The 21150-nt window shown below is 49.1% G+C and overlaps 1 protein-coding gene across 1 annotated transcript; it reads left to right on the top strand.

Moving 5' to 3' along the window:
* Nucleotides 1–4822: 4822 nt before the first annotated feature.
* On the top strand, nt 4823–20661 carry LOC149352384 (uncharacterized). Its single transcript, XM_089581544.1, has 2 exons — nt 4823–5890; nt 18945–20661. Exons 1-2 carry the CDS (start codon nt 5169–5171, stop codon nt 19000–19002), a joined length of 780 nt encoding a protein of 259 aa, XP_089437670.1. The 5' UTR covers nt 4823–5168; the 3' UTR covers nt 19003–20661.
* Nucleotides 20662–21150: the final 489 nt, after the last annotated feature.

Below are 21150 nucleotides of genomic sequence, written 5' to 3'. Positions count from 1 at the left end.
CACCTGCCTTCTAGGTTGCTCTCTGGGGACCATGCAACTGCCAGAGCCATGCTCGTGATTTTTCGCTCACAAAGCAGACACTGGATTTTCTGGAGCACGGGGTCTCGTGTTAAAAATGTCACTCGAGGCTGTGAAAAAGAGCGCTTGTTGCGCTAAGGCCCGTTGCTTATTTGCCAAGATCAAGCGATGCCAAAGACTTCAGTAGGTGGGGGAAAGTAAGGGAATAAGGGGAGGTAGTGGCAGCGTTACAAGGCATAATGTGTTCTCTATCTGCTCTGATATTGGATATTGGCACAATGATACATCGCCAGTGTCGTACGTGTTGCTTGAGGAGTCTGCTAGCGCGCGCTGCATAATGAAATTGCACCGAACACCACCATCGTTTTTCATGGTGGCACACACAGTTCCATGCACTCGTGCCCTGCTCTGCCCCTTCCGAACGTGCACCACCGCATGAGTGGCGGATAGCCAGACATGCGGCACCGTACGAATGCACTACGAGCGCGATCAGCCAAAGAAACCAATATAACGTCGCCCACTCCGAGATGGTAGGGCGCTCCACTCAATGCCTTGAAAGCACCTGTTACCTATCCCTGAGAGGCTAAAATAAACAGCAAAAACGAACATGAAAATTTTTTTCCTGATCCTCTTGTTGACCCTGCAATTTTCTGTTGTTTTTAAGGAACTCTGTTTGCTCTCAGCACCGCTGGTATGTTAAGCTACCCAGCCAACCACTTATCTCCAAGGGATGTCACAATTTGGTTTCAACATCCACGAGTTGGAGCGCAGATTGGTGGGACGTCCGCTAATTGTTTCTGGAAGTGCGTGGGGAGCCGTGTGTGTCTGATGAACATTGTGAGGATGTTTTTATGGGATACTGACTATTGTTATTTATAATGCGATTCGTAACACATTCTGTGGGCGTCCCGCGATTGCCCGTAAATGTTTTTGTGAAATATTTGCAGTGAGAGCTCAAGGTGATGCAATTCAAGTTTCTTTGGGGTAAAAAATACAACAGCTATAGTTGACTCATGTAAAATTAAATGTATACCAAGATGTCTTCATCCAGCATTCGAGCGAGCAAGTTCCAGGTATAAATCAAATGTGAACTGAAATCTGGATCATTATATAAATTACTTTTGTTGCGAAAGCAACACTACGCGAGTTGCCGAGCCATTTCGCGGAGCTGACGAAAGGCCATAGTGCGCATGCGCGAGGAGCAGTCACGTCACACGGCATATGTCTGGCGCGCCGTCGCTGCGCGGGTGACTCAGGGGTGCCGCCGCCCACTCTCCATTGCCTCTCTCTCTCCTCGTTGCTTTCGCAATCCTCCAGGTTCAACCAGAGCTAAACCACTGCCAATTTTTTAAATGGGAGGAGCACCTAATTTTTTGTTTAAGGCATTGGTAAATTTTCCTGTGCCTTGAGCATAAGCTATTTTACACCATTCATATTGCGATAAATGTCTGCTGTTTTTTATACATTCTAAAAACCTCTTGTGTCTGCTGCTTTCAAGACGAAGTTCTAGTCAGTATAAGTCAATTATTACTGCCAGCATTGCACGCGACCATTCTGTGTCATTCCATGGCTGTTGCGATGCTGAGGTCAAATAAGCTTTTTTTATTCATTTAACATAAAGTGTGAAGGTCAGACTTCCGCGATGAAACGGGTCTTGCAGCTTTGGTCTTGAAGTAGAGCTTACACTCTAAAAAAATGATTTCAGCACAGCAATTGAGACAGGCATCATGAACAAATTTGAACAAACAGAAAGCGATGCCTATAACGATAAAATGGAGCACTTTTCACATCCTCTGCTTAGTTGCCTCTAGACAGGGTGGCACCGCGATATTGGCGTGCTACAAATGAGTTCTTGTGACTTCGATGAAAATAGGATGCATTAGCTTGACTTCTGAATTGATCAATTCATATTGGGGTTCTTGTAAGCAAGTTTTACATCATGACAAGAGAGACTGTTTTTGTGCAGCAGGAGAAAGTTACATGTCCTTGATTTGACAAGAGAGATGGATAGCCCGATAAAGCAACTTTTCTTTTCTTGTCTCCATAACAAAAAATTAAAAGCCAATATTCTTAATAAGAAGTAACTGACTCGATTCAGCCCTTTTCAGCACTTTTATTTCAAGAAATGTCAAAAGAAAAGAGAGGTGAAGTTGTACATGATTCAAACTATGCCCAAGACAAGTCAGATTTTAGTCTGTCCACTTGCTGTGGTCACTCAAAAGCAGAATAAAACTGCACCTTCGAGTAATGGGTGAATGATAAGTGGCCTGTAAAAGAAAATGTGAACTGTGAAATAACAGCAACAATGCAAAATAGAGAGATAATCCCGCAGCTGTGCTATGTAATTTAGGACCAAATATTGGTGTAAAGTCGGGCCGGAATGAAACGCGAACCCGCATATGTCATACATTTCTGCTTTGCAGCGAGATATTCCTTTACAACCTAATTTCGATTATGCATTTCAGTAGGCCCTTTACCCAGACACATGAATCAGGCTAGTTGTACACTTCAGCTGAAAGTAGGCAGGTAAAATATTTTGTTTTCTTGACATGCTCTGTTCGCGTTTCATTCCGGTCTGACTGTACAGTCAGGCCGAGATGAAACATGAAGAGCATCTGTAAACAAAAATCCGTCCTCGGCGTTGGCTTTGTGAGCGAAATATCCCTGGAGAAGCAATCTAGGTGGGCCACCTAGATCACGTGACCTTATGGCGCCATCACAGCCTGCCCACCGGATTGTGAGGAAACTGCCCACCGTGGGAGGTGAAAGTATAGATCAATGATTGGTCGCGAAAGTTTGCTCGGGAAAAGCAACCTGGGTCTCACAAGCCCCACCTGTGCCGGCACCTGCCATTGCAGGGCAGTGACGCATCGCTTAACCGCTGTACCACTGCGCCAGAATTGGTATGAGGACTCCCAGGAATCTATGGATGCCAGAAATGACCATTTTCGCACATACGGACGTTAATCCATGAACGATATATCTGTCATACCCTTAAGGTGGAGCTTAAGTGTCCCCTCCAATTTTTTCCACTAGTTACTACTGTAATGATCGGAGGCCCAGCCAGCGGAGAACGGCGAGCCAGACAGGCGCCGTCAGGTATGCGGCCGAAAGCGCTGCTGTTTTTCGGAGAAGACGCAAGGAAAGGGTGCCTGGTGGCGGCTTCTGGCGACGGCGTCGGCGGACAAAGGCTGTAATTCCCTTCGCCGGCGATGCTGACTGCAGCTCTGGTGCCGAACTGCGCTCATGGGGACTGGCAGCGGAAACAGGCGAGCCAGTCCGGCGTCATCAGGCTACTGCGACGGAAAGCGCTGCTGTTCGGGGGAGACAAAAGAGACACTGCGTGGGGCAGCTACTGGCGACGGCGTCGGCGTACACAAAGGCGTCTAATCCGCTTCGCCGGGAAGGCTGAGCGCGGTGTTTCTCCCGGACTGCCCGTGGACCGACGGACGAGACCCAGTGGCGACGACGGCGGGGCATGGCGCCGCTAACTCATTACCCGCGTGCGCACTGGGCAGCAGACAAGGCGGAGGGGCGACACGGCTGATTTGTCCCTTCCACCGAACTGAAGAGGTCACCGGTGTGAGCGGTCAGCGCTCGCGTCCCCATCGATCAGGATCGTCACTCAGCAGCGAACGACCTTCGGGCCTGGTCAAACAGTTCGCGACTCAGAGACGCCAAGTTCCTCCTTGCCCGTGTGTGTGTGTGTGTGTCTGTGCGGTGTGCGGTGCCACGTGGGGAAGGCGGAGCCTAAGAAGACGCTGGCGGCCCATTGGACGCTCAACCAGAGATCAGATTCCCTAGCTGGGTGCCTGGGGAATCTGAACTGCATTTAAGCAGCCATCTGTGGGGTGCCAGATCATCCTCCTCCATTTTCTGACTTTGGTCTACTTGCTACTGTACAAAATGTAAAATAAACCTTCCAGCTTTGCTATTCCTCCCAAAGGCTTCCCTCCGTAGTCTGGCTGCTTCGCCCTAATGCGGTGAAGACCCCGGGTCCGGCTCCACCGAGCACATCACTACGTAGTCATTTTAGTCCTTGTAGCACCGAAGCTATATCTTCACAGTTTCACAACGAATATTTCCCTTGTCTTAATGTCTAAAAGCTCCGAACGCGGAACGGCGCACTGTATACACTGAGCATAGGTGCGTGCGTGCGTGCATGTGCTCGAAGGAGTGAACGCATGTGCGTCATTCATGCCTCGTCTTACAAATTCCACCTTGCAGCAACGCAAATAATAGAGCAGGAAACCGATGCGCCATGTAAAATAAAAAAGAAGAAAATACCCGACGCTGTGGCTCAGCAATCGCGGCGTTTTGTCACATCACACTGCAGGGTTCGATACCAGGCCGCGACAGCCTCGTACATGATTAATTAAGAAGAAGAGCACCAGCAAAACACAGGCAGGAAGAGTTATAAGGGACAAGCGCTTGACCCTTCTTCCTGTCAGCGTTTTTCTGGTGCGCTGCTCCTTAATTATGGCAAACCTACTAGCCCAGTCTTCCGCTTTACTGTAGTATATGATGGCGGCCTAAAACAAAAACCCACTTTTACCGAGACATCAGTGCCCGTTTCAGAAGCCTAGGTGGTCGAAATTAATTTACAGCTTTGTACTGCGGCTTCCCTCATGGCAGGGAGATTCGCAAATCGATTAAGGAGTTAAGCTACTATCCACGAGCACCTGACAAAACATCTCGAAGCTCGTCGAACAGATAAAGAGCAAATTAGTTTGATTCCTTCACCGGATATATACCGGTGCACAGAAATTGCAACTGCTCATGATAGTTCTCTCCCTTTTTTTCCATTTCCCTGCTTCGCTGCAGGTGCGGGTTCAAGCTACGAGCTTCGTTACTCCCAAGATCGGCGCCATTTGTCAGACAATTTCGCCGGGCAGCCCTGCTTGGAACTTGGCCAGCAGAAACAGCCTGGAGATCTTGACTGGGCCACCGTACAGCTTCTGGAGGGCAAAGATGAAAACACTGCCGTCTATTTTTTCGCTCTCCGCACGAAGAACGTGGCGCACCGCTACAGCGACATCTCCAACGTAGTGACTGTAGTAATTGGAGGCCTCTCGAGTACGAGTACCGATGAAAACGTCAATACCAATGGCACTTCTACCGGCACGGATGAGGCGTCAACTGATTCCGTGATGGGCGGGTCCAACAGCACGGCAGGGCCACTGCTGAAGACGACTACGGAAGGCAATGAATCATCCTCGGCTCTTTTGTACTTTAACCGCTTCACGGAGGAGCAGTTCTACTATGTAGTTGCCGGTGTAGCTGCCGGATTCGTTTTGCTCGTCCTCCTCATCAATTGTCTCGTGTGCCTGATATTCTTACGCCGCAGGAAGTCGAAAGACAAGCGCCGTAACACTGACTGCGTCGTTATCGAGAATGCAGTTGGCTCCGATAAGCCCATTAATGCCTACGATGAGCAGAGCAAATTTGATGGACCAGGAAACGTGGGAGCACTACGCCAGAAACTATCCAACCTGTCCCAGCGTCGAGATGGCGCAAATAACGCCACGACCGGGGACTCGGGCACGCGTTCAAAGGACTCCCCAGACACTTGTTCCAAGGCGGCGCAGCCTTCAGTTAAGGCGTCCGACCGTGAAGCACCCATCGCCCTCGAGCCCCTGAAAGAGCGGGCGCCGAGTTCCGGCGCCCCAAGCGCCATGCCTCGCAGCGTAGCTAGGGACAAGCCACGAAGCATTCGCACGGTGGTGTCCGAGTCCAGGGCGAACAACTCAGGCGAGAGGGTGACAGCCTCCTCCGGGCCGGAGGCGCTGCTGCAGCGCCGGCCCTCGGGGTCTCTGCGCTCATCCAAGAGGTCCAACGCCTCCTCGTCGCGCACCACAAGGCTCTCCGACAGGTAAGGAAGCAGAGCGCCTGGCTTCGGCGACCACACGCGAAAGCGCAGCGGCGATTATTACGACCTGGGAGTCGTATAGCGCGAGCCGCGGCGTGGACGTTTCTCAGAAATGCCAGCCCGTTGCAGATGTACTGCCACTGGAGCCCACTGAATGCATGCTATAGCGAAACGTATTCCAAACAAGAAAGAAAAGAAAGAAGTTTGACAGACATGACAATGCTGCAAATGTCTTGGAATTACTTGTGTCCCTTGAGCGTCGGCCCAAAACGCTTAAGTCGTTCGCCGCATCTCTGCCGGCGTTTTCAAATAAAGTACTCCGTGGGCACACTGTAGCAGCAGTTTGCTAGGAGTCTGTCTAATGAACAAGGGGCACTCGTATTTGCGAGTGTCGTGTCGTTGCGCATAGAAAGAGCACGCAAATTAATTTCATGGGCAAGGTTTTCGTGAAACAGCGTCAAAAGATGTAATGAAAATAAAATATACGGGTACTTAATTTTGGACCAAAGATTATAGACAGAAAGTTATTTGACAATTTTCTTCACTTTTAGCTAGCAACAATGGGCGGTTATTTCGGTAATAGTAAAAAAGCATTTGAACAGTTTTGCCTTGTTTAAACGCCACTCTTTATCAAGACTCGCTGCCGCGCTGGGTTTAATCCAATGGAAACTAAATAATGCTACAATTCTTCAGGCAAGCATGGACAGAAAAGATTACACGAACGCTACTAGCCAGCGCTTGTCGTGTCTCGTTTTTTTCTGTCAGTGCCTATGCGAAGAATAAACACTACTTAGTTTTCGTTAGAATTTTTTCACGCGGGTGCTATCAATGCGGAGTGACATGTGAACGTGTAAACTGAAACGACCATGAACACATACGCTATTCGATATATTGATCGAGCACAACATACGTGCGTAAGCACATGATATGAACCCATAAACTACGCCAGTTATTAACAAGCGGTGACGGTAAAATCACGCAGTAGCATGTGTTCCTGTTCTTGAAAATTGTCGCTTTTAATTCCGGCCAGAAAACATATGAATGGAGATTACTAATCGCGTGTACAGGTGGAAAGCGAGAACGAGGTCGCCATCTCCATGCATTGTTTTCTCGGAGAAATCAACAGTGTTTTGTGCTCTCTGTTTGCAAGCAATGGATGGAAGGCATGAAATTAATGTAAGGCGGCTTTGAAACAATGCTTTTTGTTCGATTCAATTAGATTCTTATCATCCACCCGTCTGAATAACTGACTCCCGCGATAGCGATGGCATTGGGCAATAACGAATTGCGAAAATCCTCCGAATCAAATCGAACTGGAATATCATATCACCCACCCACTTTCAGTAATCACTATATCACCATACACTCATGCCGTAATGAAGCCTGCCATTAGTCTCACTACACAGACTCGTGCACAGAACCAACCCTTCACGCTTGAAATTTGCCCCAAGTCGTGTGTTCAGGAATGTTTTTGAACAAATAGCGCCTCGTGTTTGCATAGGCCCTTCTAGTCTAGCCATATCTTATATTTAGAAATATAGGCTTGGTGCCTGCGTTTCGCTGCAGCGGGAAGACTTCCTGTTCTCATGCTTTATGTGTATTGCTGCTGGCACCATAAAACTTACGCAATTATAGAGGCTCTTCTATACGGTTAGCTTACGAACACCCATGCAACATAGTAGCATTCCTAAGGCATATTTTTACAGGAAAACTCGGACAACAACGTCTGAATGAGCCGGTGAAGCATGTAGTAGCCCCGCGTACTATTCATATAACGAGCGCGTCCTTTACGAGCACCGCCTCATGGCAAAAGTACTAGGAGCCAATTAACTGACCAACAGAGAGAATTATGGAAGGGTCCTGTATGTTTTTTTTTTCCTTTAAAACTGGGAGCTCGCAGATTGGGGTGGGAGGGGGGGCTGTTTTTGGTTGCTGTCCGTCGTCGCAGCCACGCCAGGCAGGAACCTGCGCGCCCTGTTGCTTTGCGGCGCACCGCTCGTGCACTTTTCTCCGTTTTTTTCCGAGACGGCAGTGCAGTAAAGGTAATACGCCTCCCCTCTTGTTTTTTTTTTCAGCATGCTTGAGTACGTAGACCAGGCGCAGCCTGACTCAACTGTTGCCATTTTGCGTCCGTTTTGCACAAGCAGTTGCGACGGAGGAAACAGCGTTGTTCAGCGCGCGTACCAATACTCCTCGGACTAGTTCGAGGCATCACCGCAGCGTGGCTGTCGATTTCATAAAAATAATAAAGTGCCTCGATGCCAGCGCCGCCGTTCAACTGCGGCGCTGGCATCGAGGCACCCTATAAAAATCAGTACCATATGTGACAGCGATGACTGTGCCCTCTTGAACGTCACCAGATTATGGATTTGTCTCACATAAAGGCGTTTTATGCAGCTTTTCTCGCAGTTTTAACCAGCTTCGCTGCTGAATGCGGAGGAAAATTGGACAGTGCAGGTGCTCTTTTAGGGTAATATGAATGAATGAATGAATGAATGAATGAATGAATGAATGAATGAATGAATGAATGAATGAATGAATGAATGAATGAATGAATGAGTTTGTGCCAGATACACCATGTGGCGAATAGACTGACTGAGTGACTGACTGTCACCCGGTGATAAATTAATGACGGTGGAATGCGCGCCAACGTCCTCAAGAGCGAACAGCGACTCTTGGGCGTGTGCGGCGCTTTTAGGTACGAGAAAGACTTGCAGATTACAGGTAGTGTGGTCGAAGCGTTGGCCACTTCGAGGTTTCGACGCGCTGCAGCCCCATAGGAGATGGCGGGTAGAAATAAGGTCCAGCGGCAGATCAGTGGCGTAGGTATAGTGCACCCAGCAAAGCAAAAACCTCTCAGAGACGTCCAGCTAGACGTCTCTGAGAGGTTTTTGCTTTGCTGGGCAGTTCATGCTATCGGTCAAGTACGTCTTTGCGAGCGCAGCACCGGTGTGAGCTTTGCGTATCAGCACCTGCGCACCTTTTGTAGTGCCTTCGTATAAGAAGCGCAGGTCCGTAGGGCATGCACTGTTGCCCCACGTGCTTGCAGTGGCTGATTACGCTAGCAAGACTGGGATGCTCAGGTTTGTGATGTCTTCCCCGGGCGCGCTCGCACTTAAAGAATAAGAATAAAGGGCGCGAACGAGAGCAGAAATAATGATGATGCTTCATTGACGTCGCTTCTTTCATTCTAATAGCAATGCCCTCGTTGCATTATTCAGTCGGTGGCTGCATAAGATATGATCAATGAACCTGGCAAAACCAATCTTTTCCCGCGCACGGTCCTTTCTGACCGAATACCTCGAGCATCAGAAAAATTGAAAAAAATTTGTTTTTGAGGAAAGGAAATCGCGCAGTAACTGTCTCACATCTCGGTGGACACCCGAACCAAGCCCTAACCCAACAAACACAAAACCTCCTCAGAAACTCCAAAAAAGGATGGAATGTCCCAGTCCCAGTACAGCATTTATCAAATGTTTCCAGATCATAGAGGCAAGACATAGAAACACAAGAAAAAAGGCAGTGCTCCCACTAAAGGTCTAGAAACGTTCTTTCGAGAATTTTAAGCAGCAACAAAAAAGAATTAATGCATTTTGGTCCCAGGAAGGTAACTGGGTATAACCTTTTCGGGACCAATGGTTTTCAACAAGAAATAAAAATTGACAGCTCGCTCTCTTTTCTCTCTCCCTCGCGCCACAAGCTGCGGGGAGAGAAGGTTTTCCTCTTGCACTCGACGTTTTGAGAGATGAAACACCAGTTTCATTCGAACAGCCGAAGGAAACGGTTAACCCGCATCTCTCTCGGCGCATGCGTTTCTCGCACGTGGGCCCTCGGCTCCATGCTTCAGGCAGGCGGCGGCGGTCTGCATTTTCATCGCGCCGCCGGCAGCGGCGGTCGCCAGCTTTCACGTCTTCTAGCGTTTTCCCAGCTTGCGCCCAACTTCAACATTATGTGGTGGTCCCTCCAGGCGTCTCCGACTATCGGCACTCCTCGCTGTGCCGCTTTCTAGCAGAAGTGCAGTAATGGCCTCCCGTCGCTCGCCCGGCTTCCTCGCTGGACGGACGCCATTTTGCGCGCGCTTATTCGCGCTGCCCGAGACGTTCGAGCACAAGCCCCAGCGCGCGGCAGTTCTTGCTCTCGTCACTGCGCCAACTGGGCTGTCGTGGACTTCTTAGCTACGAATTCACGGAAGTTTTCCCGCGCACCTCGGCGTGCCCACACCATTCCTTTTGGAACTGATGCCGCGGCGGCGCATCGCAAGTTCTTTGCGCAGCTCCACGGCCCTACTGATGCCGCTGTTCGAGGCGGTGTTCGCGGCAGCGGAGTCCGTGGCAATAGGTGACTCCTCGCACGCACCCTGCATTCATCAGCGCACCGGACGACTGCAGCACGTTGGTGGTGGCAGCGTGGCCGTCTACTACGGTCTGAGGCGGGAAGGACCTTCGGAGACCCACCACTCTCTTTCTGCGAGTGCCCATGGATTAGCCTGCTCTACCTACTTCGCCACCGCGCAGCCATCCTGCCGCAGCGGTATAGTTTGTGCAGTGTTCGCGTGGTTATATTGACTCTCTCCCACTGGATTAATCGTGCCTTGATCTCGACTCCCAAGCTGGACTGTGCCGCATGCGCGGTCTGCCGCACCATGGATGCAGCGCGCCACCGCACGTACCTGAGCACGTTCACCTTCCCGCCTGGCTCCAAGCAGTCTTATCCCCACACTTAGTCACAAGAAAATAAAACTCCCAGGATCTTTACGAGGGTGTAATGCGTATGTTTGAGCGCTCGCTGTGCTGCGAGAAGGCGCAGGACAGAAGCCGCGTTTAATTTATGGTTTCAGCTGTTGCAGCCTTGTATTTCATCCCTGGATTTCCGTAGGCAACGTCGTCAAGGTGTGCTTTTTATTTATTTATTTATTTATTTATTTATTTATTTAAGCATACTGCAGGTCCTTTTCGCAATTTTTTTTATTTTAGCCTAGTAGAACTAATATTTTTTTTCTGTTTTGATAACACGTCGCTGAAGCTTGCTCCGAGTCTCTAAGCGTGAGGGGGGTTTCAACTTGAAGAAAATCCGTGACCTGAAACTGCGTGTCTGCAGCGTACGCCCATCTCGTCTTTTCTTTTGTCACCTAAGTTGCTCTTTACATACGTTTGCTTTTGCTTGTGCATATCTTCTTTTGTAGCCCTTAGAATGCTCGTTTAAGGTGCATCAACTTTCAGCCTGTGTTCTGTTTTACTTGCTTCATATTGCAGATTTCTCAGGGCTGGAGAAAAAAGTGGCCATCATTATATGCATGGCGCCGTAGTGTTATGTACACTGTGTATGAAATGGTGCATACATTTGCGTCTGCTGTTTGTATTCATTCAGATTTGCGCCGTTGAACGTAAGTTTTGTTCGGCACGGACTTTCAATTCGGTCTGTATTGTTTTTCTTTGACTGAAACATGAATACATTTTGATTGTGGGGGTGTATGGTGCGGTCGCCGGCGTGGACGACAGGATGCAATTCTTGCTAAGAGCACAGCTAGTAAACTGAAATTACTTCTGTATAGCGCTGCTATTTGCTCTTATATGGGCCAAATCGGGTTACTTTTTGAGTTCATATTTCCTTTGTGTGCAAAATGCTAGGACATTTCACGTAAACGGATAAGTGCAGAACGGCCGAGCCAGCACGCATTCAGACGAGTGGAAAGGTGGATTACACCACCTGTAACGTAAGTGTGCACCTGAAATTTGACACATATGTGCGCTTGAACGCCTGCAGGCTGCATGAAAAAGGAGGAATAATTTTATTGAACCAGAGCCGAGAAATCGAGCATTAACCTTTTGGGGCTTTCCATGGGACGCACTACTTTTTGGACATTGCTAGTTGTGGGGACGTTTTTTAGATGTGTTCGGGAAAAATGAGCACCTCCTGGGGAGATTCCAGATGTCCCGATGGGTCATTTTTGGGAGATTTTGAGGAGGTTTTGTGTTTGTTGGGAAGGGAGTATCAGACTCGTCATTCGTCGGCGTGTTACTCACGGAGGCGGGTCACTTCATTCTTTTTGCGTCTTATGCGGCGCGGCGGTAGTTTCTGCGCGCGTTTAGACTCTGAGTTCCTCGCGCACCGCCACGCGCAAGCACGGACCCAGAAGAAGAAGCGCATTCTAACAGTACGGCAGCGTTTTCCGACACCTCCTCCGTCCTCGTTTGAAAACGCTGCTGGTACGTTTGGTAGCTGCGATAGGAGCCTGCCGAGCACCAGGCGGATACTCCAGGCTGCCTCAGCGCTGCCCGTGGCTGCGCCAGCGAAAGGGTCTTGGCGCAGGCCATTCAGCTGCGGGCGGTCCCGGTGGGGCCACATCTGTGCTCCAACGCTGCCGCCACCACCATCGCCTCCTACTCCACCGCGGCCGGCACCATTTGTGGCCGCGGTGGCAGCACGGCCAACGGCACCTGCATCATGGCATTCACCGAGGGCATGCCGCCCTCCGACGCCGCTTCGCTCACAGCCACCCGTGTACCAGCCAACACCATTGGCACGGATACCAGTGAGTCTCACGAAAGGCAACGAGCTCTCACATTGCGCTTTCCTCTGCGAGCGGCTGAAGACAGGCTGGGCCGGCCTCTCCACCTCGCCGCCAGTCAGTTTCGAGCCGAAACCCCAGACGGCCACGAGGATGTCTCAAAGACTCGCATGGAGGTCGGTGTGCTTGGCATGTGACCGCCCCTTAGCACCAGCAGCCTTCAAGCTACGCGACTCAGCAGGTCTCAAAGGGCAGAGACGTTCGACAGAAGGAGGAGAAAATGTGACGGAAAATAATCAACAAAGGGCCCGCCACTAGGTGCTGCCAGATAGACGGAAGCGTCGGTTTGCCGGGGTGCACATATTTTAAATAAATAGCACTAAAGGGCCTTCTTGTGTTTATTTCATTAGCACCGTGTGCGCGGGGTGTTGTTCCCGAAAGGAGCGTGTTGTGCTTCCACCTACTCACAACACTTCTCTCCAACGATATATAACCCATTGCTTCAAATTTGGAGAGAGAGAGAGAATAAACATTTATGTAAAAGGAGATTGGAGTGGATTGTGGATGGGGTCCTCAGTTCAGGACTCCAGTAGATTCCACCGACACTTTGGCGATGGCGACTAGCTCCCCCTGGTCCGGACACGTAAGGATCGGACACACATCTGAACATCTCAACCAAAACCAGTCTTGGGCCACTCGGGGGCAAGACGGGTAGCCACGGCAGTCATGGATCAGTGTCGTAGCCTGGCGGCAAAATCTCAACTACTCGCAAGATGGTGGCAGTAGAACAGCCACCTTGAGTGCTCCACTGGGCAAAATATATGGCAGGCATGCCTATTGCAGAGGAACGGTGTTAATAATACGCTATGTAGTAGATGCAAGGACACGCTATCACGATGCCGCTGTCTGCATACTTGCTATTCGGCGTCCGATGCAACATCTCTGGCAAAATCGAGATGTTCCCCTTTCTAGCCATATACTAAGTATGGATGGGATGTGATAACTGAACTGTAATACTTATTGGAGAAGGAGCAGGAAAAATTAGAGGGGACACTTAAGCTCCGCCCCAAGTGTATGCGCGATAGCGCGAGTTAATTCCCATATTTATGCAGAATGTCGTTCTCTACTTTGCATTCATAGATCCCTGGGAGTTCTCATACCTGTCCTGGCAGAGTTGTGCAGCGGTTAAGTGATGCGCCCCTGCCCTGCGATGGCAGTTGCTCCCAGTGGTGGGCCTTGTGGAGCCCAGGTTGCTCTTCCCGAGCAAACAATTACTAAATGCCATCTGCCACGGTGGGAAGTTTGCTCACTATCCGGTGGGCAGGCTGTGATGACGCCGTAAGGTCACGCGACCTAGGTGGCCGACCACCTGCCTTCTAGGTTGCTCTCTGGGGGCCATGCAACTGCCAGGGCCATGCTCGTGATTTTTCGCTCACAACGCAGAACCCGGATTTTCTAAAGCATGGGGTCTCGCATTAAAAATGTTACTCGAGGCTGTGAAAAAGAGCGCTTGTAGCGCTAAGGCCCGTTGCTTATTTGCCAAGATCAAGCGATGCCAAGGACTTCAGTAGGTGGGGGAAGGTAAGGGAATAAGTGGAGGTAGTGGCAGCGTTACAAGGCATAATGTGTTCTCTATCTGCTCTGATATTGGATATTGGCACAATGATACATCACCAGTGTCGTACGTGTTGCTTGAGGAGTCTGCTAGCAAGCGCTGCATAATGAAATTGCACCGAACACCACCATCGTTTTTCAGGGTGGCACACAAAGTTCCATGCACTTGTGCCCTGCTCCGCCCCTTTCGAACGTGCACCACCGCATGAGTGGCAGATAGCCAGACATGCGGCACCGTACGAATGCACTATGAGCGCGATCAGCCAAAGAAACCAATATAACGTTGCCCACTCCGAGATGGTAGGGCGCTCCACTCAATGCCTTCAAAGCACCTGTTACCTATCCCTGAGAGGCTAAAATAAACAGCAAAAACGAACATGAAAATTTTTTCCTGATCCTCTTGTTGACTCTGCAATTTTCTGTTGTTTTTAAGGAACTCTGTTTGCTCTCAGCACCGCTGGTATATTAAGCTACCCAGCCAACCACTTATCTCCAAGGGATGTCACAATTTGGTTTCAACATCCACGAGTTGGAGTGCAGATTGCTGGGACGTCCGCTAATTGTTTCTAGAAGTGCGTGGGGAGCCGTGTGTGTCTGATGAACATTGTGAGGATGTTTTTATGGGATACTGACTATTGTTATTTATAATGCGATTCGTAACACATTCTGTGGGCGTCTCGCGATTGCCCGTAAATGTTTTTGTGAAATATTTGCAGTGAGAGCTCAAGGTGATGCAATTCAAGTTTCTTTTGGGTAAAAAATACAACACCTATAGTTGACTCATGTAAAATTAAATGTATACCAAGATGTCTTAATCCAGCATTCGAGCGAGCAAGTTCCAGGTATAAATGAAATGTGAACTGAAATCTGGATCATTATATAAATTACTTTTGTTGCGAAAGCAACACTACGCGAGTTGCCGAGCCATTTCGCGGAGCTGACGAAAGGCCATAGTGCGCATGCGCGAGGAGCAGGCACGTCACACGGCATCATCTCGCGCGCCGCCACCGTCGCTGCGCGGGTGACTCAGAGGTGCCGCCGCGCGCTCTCCATTGCCTCTCTCTCTCCTCGTTGCTTTCGCAATCTTTTGTAAATAGTGTACAAAGCTCTCCCCTGTCCTTTCTTGCTGTCGCTCCCCTCTATACTTCTCCTCACTATCCTCTCCCTTTCCCTTTCGTTTCCGCCGGCTGCAGCTCGGGTGCTTAAGATATTAGATAGCAATTGCCGCGGCCGGCAACACTCTTTTGCTTCACTTTTTATTTTATTTTTAAATAAACCACTACCACCACCTTTCGCAATCCTCCAGGTTCAACCAGACCTAAACCACTGCCAATTTTTTAAATGGGAGGAGCACCTAATTTTTTGTTTAAGGCATTGGTAAATTTTCCTGTGCCTTGTGCATAAGCTATTTTACACCATTCATATTGCGATAAATGTCTGCTGTTTTTTTATACATTCTAAAAACCTCTTGTGTCTGCTGCTTTCAAGACAAAGTTGTAGTCAGTATAATGTAATTATTACTGCCAGCATTGCACGCGACCATTCTGTGTCATTCCATGGCTGTTGCGATGCTGAGGTCAAATAAGCTTTTTTTATTCTTTTAACATAAAGTGTGAAGGTCAGGCTTCCGCGATGAAACGGCTTTTGCAGCTTTGGTCGTGAAGTAGAGCACACTGTTTAATAAAATGATTTCCAGCGCAGCAATTGAGACAGGCATCATGAACAAATTCGAACAAACAGAAAGCGATGCCTATAACGATAAAATGGAGCCCTTTTCACACCCTCTGCTTAGTTGCCTCAAGACAGGGTGGCACCGCGATATTGGCGTGCTACAAATGAGTTCATGTGACTGCGATGAAAATAGGATGCATTAGCTTGACTTCTGAATTGATCAATTCATATTGGGGTTCTTGTAAGCAAGCTTTAGATCATGACAAGAGAGACTCTTTTTGTGCAGCAGAAGAAAGGTACATGTCCTTGATTTCACGAGAGAGATGGATAGCCCGATAAAGCAACTTTTCTTTTCTTGTCTCAATAACAAAAAATTAAAAGCCAATACTCTTAAGAAGTAACTGACTCCATTCAGCCCTTTTCAGCACTTTTATTTCAAGAAATGTCAAAAGAAAAGAGAGGTGAAGTTGTACATGATTCAAACTATGCCCAAGAGAAGTCAGATTTTAGTCTGTCCACTTGCTGTGGTCACTCAAAAGCAGAATAAAACTGCACCTTCGAGTAATGGGTGAATGATAAGTGGCCTGTAAATGAAAATGTGAACTGTGAAATAACAGCAACAATGCAAAATAGAGAGATAATTCTGCAGCTGTGCTATGTAATTTGGGACCAAATATTAAGCCCCAACTCCAAGGGCCCTTCCTGGGCGTACGCGCTCAGCGTCGGCGCACTTGGCGTACGCCAGAACCGCTGTGCGCATGCGCACTGCAGGAGACGCCAGCGAACCTCGGCGAGGCGCCGATATCTGTCCGTGCTAGATATCGGCGCCAGCGCACAGGCGCTGGCGCACGCGTCGGAAGCGGGGCTCTCGGGGACTCTTTTCTTCATAGCTTCGTGTTCCCCGAACTTTTCTTCGCGGTTTAATTCGTCCTTTCAGCGCCCCCCAACCCTTTTTCTTCGCGGCTTGAAATTCTTTCCCTCGACTCGAGACAGGGAGCCAGCCAGCATCAGGAACATGGAAATGCATGCCTCTTTTCGACGCCCGTTCCGGCGTACGCGAAGAGCGCCGATGCTGGGCGCGTACGCCCAGGAAGTGTCGTTGGAGTTGGGGCTTGAAGTCAGGCCGGAATGAAACGCGAACACGCATATGACATATATTTCTGCTTTGCAGCGATATATTCCTTTACAACCTAATTTCGATTATGCATTTCAGTAGACCCTTTACCCAGACACATGAATCAGGCTAGTTGTACACTTCAGCTTAAAGTATACGCAGGTAAAATATCTTATTTTCTTGGCATGCTCTGTTCGCGTTTCATTTCGGTCTGACTGTACAGTCAGGCCGAGATGAAACATGAAGAGCATCTGTAAACAAAAATCCGTCGTCGGCGTCGGCTTTGTGAGCAAAATATCACTGGAGAAGCAATCTAGGTGGGCCAACTAGATCACGTCACCTTATGGCGCCATCACAACCTGCCCACCGGATTGTGAGAAAACTGACCACCGTGGGACGTGAAAGTTAGATCAATGATTGGTCGCGAAAGTTTGCTCGGGAAAAGCAACCTGGGTCTCACAAGCCCCACCTGTGCCAGCACCTGCCATGGCAAGGCAGTGACGCATCGCTTAACCGCTGTACCACTGCGCCAGAAGTGGTATGAGGACTCCCAGGAATCTATGGATGCCAGAAATGACTATTTTCGCACATACGGACGTTAATCCATGAACGATATATCTCTCATACCCTTAAGGTGGAGCTTAAGTGTCCCCTCCAATTTTTTCCACTAGTTACTGTGTAGTCATTTTAGTCCTTGTAGAACCGAAGCACACAGTTTCACAGTTGAACGATTATTTCCCTTGTCTTAATGTCTAAAAGCACCGAACGCGGAACGGCGCACTGTATACACTGAGCATAGGTGCGTGCGTGCGTGCATGTGCTCGAAGGAGTGAACGCATGTGCGTCCTCCATGTCTCGTCTTACAAATTCCACCTTGCAGCAACGCGAATAATAGAGCAGGAAACCGATGCGCCATGTAAAATAAAAAAGAAAATACCCGACGCTGTGGCTCAGCAATCGCGGCGTTTTGTCACATCACAGGTTCGATACCAGGCCCCGACAGCCTCGTATATGATTAATTAAGAAGCAGAGCACCAGCAAAACACAGGCAGGAAGAGTTAAGGGACAAGCTCTTGTCCCTTCTTCCTGTCTGTGTTTTTCTGGTGCGCTGCTCCTTAATTATGGCAAACCAACTAGCCCAGTCTTCCGCTTTACTGCAGTATATGATGGCGGCCTAACAAAAAAAACCCACTTTTACCATATGTATCAGCAGCGCGAACACCACACAGGAAGAAGAAGGAGAAGAAGGTAAAGAGCGCTGGCTCTTTACCTTCTTCTCCTTCTTCTTCCTGTGTGGTGTTCGCGCTGCTGATACATATGGATCGCAACCAACTAGCCCGACAGATGGTGCCACTTTTACCGAGACATCAGTGCGCGTTTCAGAAGCCCGGGTGGTCGAAATTAACTTGCAACTTTGTACTGCAGCCTCCCTCATGGCCGGTGGATCACCAATGGGGAGCCGGTGATGGTGACCCAGGTTGGCGGAGGTTAGGGTAGGGTGGGTGTACCTCTGAGCCGGTAGCGGTGTACGCATGTATATATCACATTGTACATGCGTCAGTGTGGTGCTCTAGTGTATGTAACATGCTTATGTACTTCATCCTCATTCATTAATGTATATATGTACACTCTCTATGTGTGCGCATTAATGGCGCCGATAGCATTATATATACTATGTATATATACGGCGCCACTGGTGGCGGTAGTGATGACGGCAACCAAATATGCGGCACCTGGCGGACGCCGCTCTCATGTGTAAATATCTCATCTCAGCATGTTCATAGACATATGTAAATAGTTCATTGTGTTTAGGTGTTTATAGTGTTTGTGTGTGTTGTCTATAGTGTTTGTTGTGTATGCACCACCCCAAGGTAAATTATATATACATGCGGTACAAAAGCAAAAGCTGCAAAAAAAGGATGTCTTATACCTGTGTTTGTAAAATATACCCTCATGGCAGGGAGATTCTCAAATCGTTTAAGGAGTTAGGCTACTATCCACGAGCACCTGACAAAACATCTCGAAGCTTGTCGAACAGATAAAGAGCATATTAGTTTCATTCCTTCACCGGAACTATCTCCGTGCACAGAAATTGCAACTGATCATGATAGTTATCTCTCTTTTTTTTCCATTTCCCTGTTTCGCTGCAGGTGCGGGTTCAAGCTACGAGCTTCGTTACTCTCAAGATCGGCGCCATTTGTCAGATAATTTCGCCGGACAGCCTGGCTTGGAACTTGACCAACAGAAACAGCCTGGAGATCTTGACTGGGCCACCGTACAGCTTCTAGAGGGCAAAGATGAAAACACTGCCGTCTATTTTTTCGCTCTCCGCACGAAGAACGTGGCGCACCCCTACAGCGACATCTCCAACGTCGTGACTGTAGTAATTGGAGGCCTCTCGAGTACGAGTACCGATGAAAACGTCAATACCAATGGCACTTCTACCGGCACGGATGAGGCGTCAACAGATTCCGTGATGGGCGGGTCCAACAGCACGGCAGGGCCACTGTTGAAGACGACTACGGAAGGCAATGAATCATCCTCGGCTCTTATGTACTTTCACCGCTTCACGGAGGAGCAGTTCTACTATGTAGTTGCCGGTGTAGCTGCCGGATTCGTTTTGCTCGTCCTCCTCATCAATTGTCTCGTGTGCCTGATATTCTTACGCCGCAGGAAGTCGAAAGACAAGCGCCGTAACACTGACTGCGTCGTTATCGAGAATGCAGTTGGCTCCGATAAGCCCATTAATGCCTACGATGAGCAGAGCAAATTTGATGCACCAGGAAACGTGGGAGCACTACGCCAGAAACTATCCAACCTGTCCCAGCGTCGAGATGGCGCAAATAACGCCACGACCGGGGACTCGGGCACGCGTTCAAAGGACTCCCCAGACACTTGTTCCAAGGCGGCGCAGCCTTCAGTTAAGGCGTCCGACCGTGAAGCACCCATCGCCCTCGAGCCCCTGAAAGAGCGGGCGCCGAGTTCCGGCGCCCCAAGCGCCATGCCTCGCAGCGTAGCTAGGGACAAGCCACGAAGCATTCGCACGGTGGTGTCCGAGTCCAGGGCGAACAACTCAGGCGAGAGGGTGACAGCCTCCTCTGGGCCGGAGCCGCTGCTGCAGCGCCGGCCCTCGGGGTCTCTGCGCTCATCCAAGAGGTCCAACGCCTCCTCGTCGCGCACCACAAGGCTCTCCGACAGGTCCAGGCGCACGGAAGGAAGCAGAGCACCTGGCTTCGGCGACCACACGCGAAAGCGCAGCGGCGATTATTACGACCGAGTCGTTTAGCTCCAGCCGCGGCGTGGACGTTTCTCAGAAATGCCAGCCCGTTGCAGATGCCCTGCCACTGGAGCCCACTGCATGCTAGCGAAACGTATTCCACACAAGAAAGAAAAGAAAGAAGTTTGACAGACACGACTATGCTGCAAATGTCTTGGCATTACTTGTGTCCCTTGCGCGTCGGCCCAAAACGCTTAAGTCGTTCGCCGCATCTCTGCCGGCGTTTTCAAATAAAGTACTCCGTGGGCATACTGGAGCACCAGTTTGCTAGCAGTCTGTCTAATGAACAAGGGGCACTCGTATTTGCCAGTGTCTTGTCGTTGCGCATAGAAAGAGCAGGCAAATTAATTTCATGGGCAAGGTGTTCGTGAAACAGCATCAAAAGATGTAATGAAAATAAAATATACGGGTACTTCACTTTGGGCCAAAGATTATAGACAAATTTATTTGACAATTTTCTTCACTTTTAGCTAGCAACAATGGTCGCGTATTTCGGTAATAGTAAAAAAGCATTTGAACAGTTTTGCCTTGTTTAAACGCCACTCTTTATCAAGACTCGGTGGCGCGCTGGGTTTAATCCAATGGAAACTAAATAATAGTACAATTCTTCAGGCAAGCATGGACAGAAAAGATTACACGAACGCTACTGGACAGCGCCCGTCGTGTCTTGTTTTTTCTGTCAGTGCTTATCCGAAGAATAAACACTGAGTTTTGGTTAGAACTTTTTATACGCGGGTGCTATCAATGCGGAGTGACATGTGAACGGGTAAACTGAAACGACCATGAGCACACACGCTATTCGATATTGTTGGAGCATAACATACGGCATCTACGCGTAAGCACATGATATGAACCCATAAACTACGCCAGTTAATAACAAGCGGTGATGGTAAAATCGCGCAATAGCTTGTGTTCCTGTTCATGAAAATTGTCGCTTTTAATTCCGGCCAGAAAAGATATGAATGGAGATTTCTAATCGCATGTACAGGCGGAAAGGGAGAGCAACGAGGTCGCCATCTCCACGCGTTGTTTTCTCGGAGAAATCAACCGTGTTTTGTGCTCTCTGTTTGCAAGCAATG

The sequence above is a fragment of the Amblyomma mixtum genome, chromosome 3 (assembly GCF_055824585.1).
Source record: "Amblyomma mixtum isolate Tamu chromosome 3, ASM5582458v1, whole genome shotgun sequence".
In the NCBI taxonomy this organism is placed as follows: Eukaryota; Metazoa; Arthropoda; class Arachnida; order Ixodida; family Ixodidae; genus Amblyomma; species Amblyomma mixtum.
The sequence above is the reverse complement of the archived record's forward strand: the minus strand, read 5'-3'. Positions and strand labels throughout refer to the sequence as shown.

What these genes read in the sequence shown, in the direction of transcription:
- LOC149352384 (XM_089581544.1), top strand. Translation starts at nt 5,169, where the DNA reads ATGGGCGGGTCCAACAGCACGGCAGGGCCACTGCTGAAGACGACTACG. An exon ending in ACCACAAGGCTCTCCGACAG is followed by an intron (nt 5,891 to 18,944) that starts GTAAGGAAGCAG and finishes GTTTCGCTGCAG; the next exon opens with GTGCGGGTTCAAGCTACGAG.